Source organism: Scylla paramamosain, chromosome 40 (genome assembly GCF_035594125.1).
Source record: "Scylla paramamosain isolate STU-SP2022 chromosome 40, ASM3559412v1, whole genome shotgun sequence".
In the NCBI taxonomy this organism is placed as follows: domain Eukaryota; kingdom Metazoa; phylum Arthropoda; class Malacostraca; order Decapoda; family Portunidae; genus Scylla; species Scylla paramamosain.
Window position 1 is genome coordinate 4913001 of NC_087190.1, and position 10000 is coordinate 4923000.

General features: G+C 46.6%; 2 protein-coding genes across 3 annotated transcripts in view; one reads left to right on the forward strand and one right to left on the reverse strand.

Annotated features, from left to right (window-relative positions):
- Positions 1-3573, forward strand: part of LOC135092746 (major facilitator superfamily domain-containing protein 12-like) — a 21707-nt gene extending 18134 nt beyond the window's left edge. For both annotated transcript variants that reach the window (XM_063991409.1, XM_063991408.1), the window contains exon 12: positions 456-3573. In XM_063991409.1, coding sequence (XP_063847479.1) covers positions 456-574 — 119 coding nt within the window. In that variant the 3' untranslated portion in view covers positions 575-3573. The remainder of the gene's footprint in view (positions 1-455) is intronic.
- A 2626-nt stretch (positions 3574-6199) lies between these two features.
- LOC135092558 (zinc finger protein 853-like) overlaps positions 6200-10000 on the reverse strand; it is a 14802-nt gene continuing 11001 nt past the window's right edge. Inside the window, exons 3-4 of the mRNA XM_063991174.1 lie at positions 7369-7951; positions 6200-7271 (exon numbers count right to left, since the gene is read on the reverse strand). Coding sequence (XP_063847244.1) covers positions 6505-7271; positions 7369-7951 — 1350 coding nt within the window. The 3' untranslated portion in view covers positions 6200-6504. The remainder of the gene's footprint in view (positions 7272-7368; positions 7952-10000) is intronic.

Here is a 10000-nt window from a genome sequence, read left to right on the forward strand (position 1 = left end):
ATTTTTCACATTAAAAAAGCAAAATCCTTGTTAAACTATCACTAGAATCATAAAAATGTCCTTGAGCACACTAACAACTAACTAGTGCCTAGTGGAAGTTGTTAAGATAAGAAACACTTAAAAATAATGACCCCTGTGTTTGCATGATGCTTCCAAGGGGATATGACAAGTGTTCCTTACTTGAAGATCTCTGTAACTTCCACTAAAGACTACTAGAAGTTGTTAAGATATCAAAACACTTGTAAATAATGCCCTCAGTTGATATACACTCCTTGCCTCCATCACTTTTCTATCTATATTTATCCACTCTTTTGTTCAGTTGACATACACTCCTTGCCTCTACCACCTCTTCTGTCTGTATTCATCCAGTCTTTCCTTCAGTTGATGTACACTCCCTGCCTCTACCATCTCTTCAGTGGCACTAAGGGGACATGACAACTGTTCCTTACTTGCAGTGGTGCAGGACTCAGGAGAACATGATGGGCTACTGTCGTCCAGCTCCTACTCCTCCAGTGATGGCCTCCTGCTGGGCCCCGGCGTCACCCTGGGCTACGGCACACTCACCAAGGCGTGAGGTGCTGAGCTGCAATGTCATAGGGAGTCAGCGCCATGCAGCAAGACCTTCACTAGAGCAGAACACCAGCAATGCAATACTGAGATGCTTAAGAACATTCTCTGCCTCTATCACCTCTTCTGTTTATATTTGTCTAGTCTTCCCTTCAGTTGGTGTACACTCCTTGCCTCTGTCACTTCCTATTTATAGTGATGTAGTCTTTCCTTCAGTCCCTTGCATCTACCACCTGCCATATATAGCAGTTCTCTATCAGTGTTGATAAAAGAAATGATCTAGACATGGGCAGACAGAGGTAGTGTATGCTGGGGTTAATGAGTGTTGAGTAATGAAACGCTGGCAAAGGTAACAAAGAAGATAAAAGTCAATCAGAATATAACGACTTTACCTGAAAATAAGTAGGATCATTACACCTGTGGCTAATCCACCAGACAACCATGAACTCTGCACAGGTAAAATTAATTTAAGCAAGCAAACAAAACTGAGAAAAAAAAGAACAGGAAAACTATCTATAGCCTGAAAGAAAGCTGAGACTGGCTGAGATGACTGGTGCCAGTTCCACACTCCCCAATGAGCTGAGGCGTTGGACAGGTGGAGTGGCAGGCTTAGCGATGAGTGGCGTGGCTTACCTGAGTTGGTAGTGAGTAGTGGCTGTGTAAGTAAGTCGGTGTATATCTTCTACTCAGCCTGGTTTGGGTCATTGTGGTAAGGCTGTTGTTGCTGCTGCTGCTGCTTCATGCTGATGCCTTCTTAGGGTCACTCAAACTTGGTGATTTTATGTTGAAGATACAAACATACAAGCACACCAAATTTGATACAATTGTGAAAAAAAATATATTAATGTCATCTGTGCCTCGATGCTGCTGCCTTTCCATGCTGGGGGCTTCCTTGGCACACTGGCTTACCCCTGGCAATGCCTATCCATGCTGGGGTCTTCCCTGGCACACTGGCTTCCCCCTGGCACTGCCTGTCCATGCTGGGGTCTTCCCTGGCACACTGGCTTCCCCCTGGCACTGCCTATCCATGCTGGGGTCTTCTCTGGCACACTGGCTTTCCCCTGACACTGAATCTCCATGCTGGGGTCTTCTCTGGCACAATGGCTTCCTCCTGGCACTGCCTCTCCATGCTGGGGTCTTCTCTGGCACAGTGGCTTCCCCCTGGCAATGCCTCTCCATGCTGGGGTCTTTCCTGGCACTGCTTCTCCATGCTGGGGTCTTCTCTGGCACAGTGGCCTCCCCCTGGCACTGCCTCTCCATGCTGGGGTCTTCTCTGGCACACTTGCTTCCCTCTGACACTGAATCTCCATGTTGGGGTCTTCTCTGGCACACTTGCTTCCCCTTGACACTGAATCTCCATGCTGGGGTCTTCTCTGGCACAATGGCTTCCTACTGGCACTGCCTCTCCATGCTGAGGTCTTCTCTGGCACACTGGTTTCTCCCTGACATTGCTTCTCTATGGTACGGTCTTCCCTGGCACACTGGCTTCTCCCTGGCACTGCCTCTCCATGCTGGGGTCTCTGGCACATTGGCTTCCTTCAAGTGGTGTGTGGACACGCTTCTGCTAATCCGCTAACTAAAGAAGCTAACCTTTTCGCTTCCCCCTGATCAGTATTTTCGCTGACTTTGGATACTATCAACAGATCAAGCAGCTCCCACTAAATGTGCTTGTGCTAAATAAATCATGAGGGACCTTCCTTTCTGCTGTGTGGTCGCCTCCAGCCATGCTGCTGACTGTATGGTTGTGGCACGTGTCGTGGCAGGATATGATTGGTCAGCCCCGCGTCAGGCTCAGCTCACCAACATTGTGTAACATTATCATTCTGCAGCTCTGAGTTCAGTTCAGTCATGTCACTGTCAGTGACACACACAGTCAATGTAATAATCCACTTGGTGACCAACTCACTATTATGGAATGTGACAAATGTGAAGATGTTAGCCCCCTGAGACTGCCGGCCCTGTGATTCATGACGTGCCGCAGCGGCCGTGGCGAGGCGCAGGGATTCAGGCTGTCACACTGCCTCAAGAATCCCTGGTTTAATTTTATTTGTTCATTGATTTATTTGTGTTAGTATTGCGTACAGCTTCACCATTATCATTACTTTTTGGAAAGCTCTCTGTCTAGGCTACAACAATAAATGTTTAGCTCTCCCAGGCCTGCCTTCCAGTGTTTTGAGCCGAAGTACCAAACCAAAGATAGCAATTAGCAGTTGACATTTGCTTCCACTAATTTCTTTAGCAGTCAAAGGTTCAGTGTTTGCGAAGCAAACTTTATTGTAAGCAGATTGATGGTTAGCAGAGGTAACTTTTGCCAGCAGTGTCCACCTCTGCCTCCTCCCGTCACTGCCTCAGTGTAGGGCTCTGTGGCACACTCACCTCCTGTCTGTTTGTTGACGCCTCATCCTGCCATTCCCTCCTCACTGTTCCACTGGTGACAGGACAACACCAGGAATACACCACACTATATACATTTAACTCCTCATTAACTGCATGCACTTATCCAATACATGAAAAGTGCTGTATTCCCTTCATAGCCAGACCGCCCTCTCAATCCTCTTCCACAATCACCCATGACCCTGAAGACACCAATATAATGGTCTTATGATTGGACACATTTCTGGACGAGCATGATGGTTGGAAATAAGCAGATTTCATACAGCTGCTGCCACGCGTAAGCCTGATGGCTTCCTCCAGCTTCGTTTGTTCACTTATATTCTTAAATCTCAAAAACTTCTGCAGCCGCGATGAGAAAATGAATCCCTATTCTCCCTCGTTACAACAGCTCCGAGTGTCAATGAACAACCATAATGTTATTTCCTATTCTCTGTTTCTTAATCCCTTTTCTCTCTTTTTTAATCCCATTCTCTCTTTCTTAATCCCCTCCCTATTATCTTCATTAATGCATTTTCTTTCTTAATTCCCTTTTTATTTCCTAATCCAACTCTCTCTCTCTCTCTCTCTCTCTCTCTCTCTCTCTCTCTCTCTCTCTCTTTCTGTCTCTCTCTCTCTGCACCACTAAACTAATAAGAAATTTTTTTTCCATATTTTTTTTTTATAAAATTTTATGTATTTGAATTGCTACTGGAAATTCAAACTAAAACAAGGGAATGTAACGAGTCTTTTATATTTTGTGGTAGTAGAATTACATTTGCGACGATACACACACGCACGCACGCTACTCACATTAATAATAATAATAATAATAATAATAATAATAATAACAATAATAATAATAATAATAATAATAATAATAATAATAATAATAATAATAATAAAGATGAATAAGAAGTACGACATTTTTCTCTCCATGGACGATGAAGAGGAATGACACGTATGCACGATAATACTGAAAATGTAAGTACAAAGTAATATAATAATAATAATAATAATAATAATAATAATAATAATAATAATACTCAGCATCATCATCATACATACACAAACAATACTACACGAAATAAAAAGTATGAAAATTCTCTCTCTCTCTCTCTCTCTCTCTCTCTCTCTCTCTCTCTCTCTCTCTCTCTCTCTCTCTCTCTCTCTCTCTCTCTCTCTCATAACTACTAGCCATACAAATATTTCTTCCATTAATATTAAACTACTATGCTGCAAATCATTCTGTATATTATTTCTTTATTATCTTATACACCACTCTAAAGATAATTACATAGGAACTATTTATCCATTTCTCTTCTAGGACCCAAAACTCACAGCTTTTTGGAAAGACTATAGATGTGTGTGTGTGTGTGTGTGTGTGTGTGTGTGTCCTCACTGTCAGAGTATCTAACTATTTATCTATCTACTTATCTGTTTGTTTATATCTATCTAACTATGCATCTGTCTCTCTACTTATCTATCCATCTATCTGTTTAACTGTCTGTCTGTCAGTTTCTATCGATCTATCTATCTACGTCTCCATTTATCTGTTGTCTATTTGTCTAACTGTCTGTCTGTCAATTTCTAATAGTCTATCTACGAATCCACGTATCTGTTATTTAGTAACTGTCTCACTATCTATCTGTCTACCTGTCTGTGTTTCTATTTACCTGTCTATCTACCTATCTACATATCTACGTATCTGCCTAACTATATATTTATCTATCAATATATCTATCTACCAACATATCTATCTATTCTGTCTATCTATCTACCCATGTATCTATCCTATCTATCCTACCTGTCTATCTTTCTATCTAGCCTTGTGTCTCCCTGTCCACGCCCCCCTATCTGTCTCTCGGCGTGTGCCACCAAGCGGGGTCAGAGCACTGTTATCTGTGGACTGACGAGGCCGCTTGGACCAAACTAGGCTGAACAGCGGCCGTGGCACTGCTGTTCGGGGGTTGCTGTGGCTGGAGCATCTGGCTGTGTGCTGTGGCGAAGTGCGGACCGGAGGAGGAAGACGAGGAGGAGGAGGAGGAAGAGAGAGGAGGTACCGCGCCAGCAAGAACGGGTATAGACACATTTCGTTTAGCGGTAACAGACTGACTTAGCTGAGATGCAGCGTTGGTGCGCTGTTGTTGTTGTTGTTGCTGCTGCTGCTGCTGTGTGACCTTCCCTCCGCGGTGTTGCAGGCTCTTGTGATTGGCTAGAGCATTTCTTGTCCTGTATAACTTGAAGCACAGGTCACACTGGTGCTGGTAGGTCGTTGTGGTTGAGTGCTGGTCGCGTACGTGAGTTGGGAGATGCGTGCGTTTGCTTAGCCATTTCAAACACACGGGGCACTGCTGTTGTTGCTGTCTCCGGGGATCTGCTGGCCCTGCTGGAGTTCCTGGTGTCACGCCTGCTGGTGGGGACAAGGAGGAGTGGACTGTGAGTGCTTTGGCTTGGTTTGGTTCGGTTTGGTTCGAGTTTGGTTTGGTTTGGTTTCGCTGCTTCTTTCTGACGCTTCGCTTTGTGAGGTTTTGTTTTTTGGTTTATGGTGAGATTGTGATTCATCTTTTTTTCTTTTTTGCTTTGTTTCTCGTGTGTGTGTGTGTGTGTGTGTGTGTGTGTGTGTGTGTGTGTGTGTAAGTAGTTCAGTTCTGTGGTTCGTTTATTTTGGTTCGGTTTGTGCTTTGAAGAACAGATGTGTGTGTGTGTGTGGGTAGGTGGGTGTGTGTCATTTCCACGTACACGTTTTTTTTTTTTTTTTTTTTTTTGGCAGACAGTGACCTCTCAAACACACGACTCATTTCCGGTACACACACACACACACACACACACACACACACACACACACACACAGGATGATCGATACTGTTTGTTTGTTTGTTTGTTTGTTTGTTTCATTTATTAATACATCGTACGAGGCTGTACATCATCATCATCATCATCAGCATTCCACATCAAAACTACAAATAATAATAATAATAATAATAATAATAATAATAATAATAATAATAATAATAACCAAAAAATCACGTATGTACGAACGAACCGTGTGTGTGTGTGTGTGTGTGTGTGTGTGTGTGTGTGTGTGTGTGTGTGTGCAAATAATAAATAAAAATAAATAAGGATAAAGAAGAGAAAAAATGAAGGGAGACTGAAAAAATTAATGGCTTATTTGCTTCCATATGGTTTTTCTCTTTCTTTCTCTCACTCTCACTTTCTTCCTTTACTTAATTATTACTGGCTTTGTGTCTATGTACGAGAGAGAGAGAGAGAGAGAGAGAGAGAGAGAGAGAGAGAGAGAGAGAGAGAGAGAGAGAGAGAGAGAGAGAGAGAGAGAGAGAGTTACATATGTATAATTACTTATCTATTGGTAATCGTAAGTAATGCACTACAAAGACTTATTAGGCGAGTGTGTCTGTCTGTCTGTGCATGCCCTGAGTCCTGCCTGAGGGGGAGGAGGGGGAGGGGGGGAAGGAGGGGGAGGAGGAGGAGGAGGAGGAGGAGGAGGAGGAAGGAAAGATGAGAGATTGCTATTGTTATTATTATTGGCGGTGGTGGTGGTGGTGGTTAAGTATTCTGTAACTGTTGTTGTTGTTGTTGTTGTTGTTGGGAGTGATGATGTTGTTGTTCTTGTTGTGGGTGGTGTAATTGTTGTTGTTGCTGGTGGTGGTGATGTGGGTGTTGGTGGTGGGGGAATGATGGTTGTTGTTGTTGTTGTTGTTGTTGTTGTTGTTGTTGTTGTTGTTGTTGTTGGAGTTCAAAGTTGAATGGGGGACTTTGAGTGGCGGTGGCGACGGCGGAATACGTTTGTTGTTGTTGCTGTTGCTGTTGTTGTTGTTGCTGTTGTTGTTGTTGTTGTTGTTGTTGTTGCTGCTGCTGCTGCTGCTGCTGCTGCTGCTGCTGAGGTTGTTGTTGCTGAGGTTGTTGTTGTTGTTGTTGTTGTTGCTGCTGCTGCTGCTGCTGCTGCTGTTGCTGCTGCTGGGTGTAGGGCTGGTGAGGGTGGCGGGCGTGGGCGTGGGTGAAGGCGTCCAGCTGGCGGGCCGTGACGCGGTGCACGCGGTACATGTGGGTGAGCACGTTGGAGCGGTTCCTGCAGTCCTTGCCGCACACCGGGCACAGGGCAGCGCGGGGGTCCCCCTGGGTGTGGTGGTCCCGCACGTGGCGACTCAAGTTACTGCGGGACCTGAACTGCCGCCCACAGTGTCCACATCTGTGCCCCGCCCCGCCCGTCGCCCCCGCCGCCGCCGCCGCCGCCAGCACCGCCGGGTGGGGGGTGTCAGAGGGGAGGGGCTCCCTGGCGTACCGTCGTCCCGGCCCGCCTGACGACGACACTTCTGCAACGACAACCTCGCGTCAGACACCCGCCAGGAGCCGCCCACGTCCCCGCCCCCACACTCAGGCCCCCGCCCACCCCCTCCCCGCCCACTTAACTGCTGGTGTTGAGGTACAGACGCGGGTGTCGGGCGCGGGGGCGGCGCTGCGGGGCGGGGGTCAGTGCGGGGCGGCGGCGTCTTCCTGAAGGAGGCCCGATCGGGGATCCTCCAACAGACTCAAATCCAGGTCGCTGTAAGTCTGTATCTGTGGCTGTGTGTAGTGGGGTGTGTGTTGTGGAGGCTGTGGTAGGGGTTGGGGCGGGTGGGGGGCGGGGGAGAGGGGCTGCGCGGTGGCAATGGCGTGCTGCAAGGCCTGGTCGCGGTTCTTCTCCTCGCGGTGGTACATGGTGATGTGGTAGCGCAGGGAGTTCTTGGAAGAATATCGCTTTTTGCAGTACGGACACACGAACACCTGGGGGACGGCGGCGTGCAGGTCCCGCACGTGTGTGTTGAGATTGGACTTGGAGGAGTAGGTCTTGAGGCAATGCGGACACTTGTACGGTTTGTAGCGCGGCTCTGAAACGAGAGAGACGAGTTGAGCGCGGGAACTCCTCACCCGCCCGCCCGCCCGCGACACCAAGAGACTGGTGGCCTTGACCAACACCATGCCTCACCACACCACTGGCTGCATCTGTGGCAGGCTCATCATATCACTCACAATGCATAACAGCCTCCTAACGTTACCAACACCACTATAATAACACCAGACGGGTGGCCTTGGCTCACCACACCTCACACCATCGACTGTAGTTGGCTCATAACACCACTAGCAATACCATAACTTTAATACCACTGTAACACCAGACTAGTGGCCTTGACTCTCACCAGAGCACCTCACACCACCGGCTTCTTCTGTGGCAAGTTCATAACACCATTAGCAACACAGCCTCCTAATGTTACTAACACCATTATAACACCAAAGATACCACCTCAAATGCACCACTAACTCGATCTGTGGCAGGCTCATAACACCACCAGCAATACCATAACAGCATCCCAGCACCAATCTCAGCACCACAAACACTACACCACCGCTACATCACAACACCAACCTCTCAACACTATCACCATTACACCAGACTCACAGCACCACTGAATTAGCCTCTCAGGACCACTAATACCACTACACCAGGCTCTCAATACCACTAACACCACTGCACCACAACAACACCACTAACACAACTACACCACAAACACCACTGCACCACCACAACACCACTAACACCCCCACAACACCACAAATACTACCACAACAATACTGCATCATCTAAACACCACTACACCAGGCTCTCAACACCACTAACACTAGCCTTTCAGGACCACTAACACCACTATACCACCCTTTTATCGTTACTAACACCACAGTCACCATCACAGCACAGCTGACACCACTACACCACCACAACACTATATCAGCCTCTTATCGTTACTAACACCACTCCAAACAACCGTGACAGCCCCACACCACCACTAACAAATGCACCATCTGCGTGTTCATTGTTAAGAACACCACCAATGGAGTAACTACTACTACTACTACTACTACTACTACCACCACCGCCTCGTAAAGTAACACTATTATTTCAACTACTGCAATATTACTCCCTACAATATTATTATTATTATTATTATTATTATTATTATTATTATTATTATTATTATTACTATTGCTTCATTTTATTTTTTTCTTTCATTCCTTCTTTCTTTTTTTTCCGTAAACTGCTGCCTCTGCAACTGCTTTTACTACTACTACTACTACTACTACTACTACTACTACTACTACTACAGTCCCTTTGCATTACCTCCTACGGTGACACCGCCACTACTACCACCACCACCAGTCTAGCAAGTCACAACCGCGACCTCCACCACTGTCTATTTCTTTGTCACCACCACCACCACTACCAACACCACCACCATCACCACTACCAACACCACCGCCATCACCACCACCACCACTACCAACACCAATACCACCTCTACCGCATCACCACCAATACCACCACCACAACAACAATAACAATATCACTACCAATACCAACACCACCACCACCATAACAACAACAGCAGCAACAACAACAACAACCATTACAGTGGATTTAGAGGAAGGAAGGAGGAGGAGGAGGAGGACCAGGGAAGGAAGGAGAGAAAGAGAGTGAGAGAGAGGGAGAGCGAGAGAGAGGAAGGGAGAGGAGGGAGAGGGGGGGAGAGACGCCAAAACAGGGGACGAAGAGAGTAAGAGGTTCAAAGAAAACGAAGACAGAGAGGGCGGACCAAGGAGGGACTAAAGAAAATTCGATTCTCTCGCCTAAACTTGAAAAGCACAAAGAAACACACATTTTCCCTCCTCCTCCTTACTTGTAATATATTTTAGAACACCGAACTCAAAAAATAAGACATAGAAAATGTAGACAGGGACCAGCACGTCCACTGTAAGGAAATATATGAGGCTTAAAGAGTGAAAGAGAGAGAAGGAGAGGCACGGAGAGAGAGGAGAGAAAGAGAGGAGGGTGAGGAGGGAGGGGCAGGGCTGGGAGAGTATGAGAGAGCGGGAGCGAGAAAGAGAGAGGGCCGTTTCCTGGGTACGGAAGAAGAGAAGGAGGAGGAGGAGGAGGAGGAGGAGGACGAGAAGAGGGTCTGTCCTATTGATTGATGACAAGATGACGACCTACACCACACTTGCAAGGCCA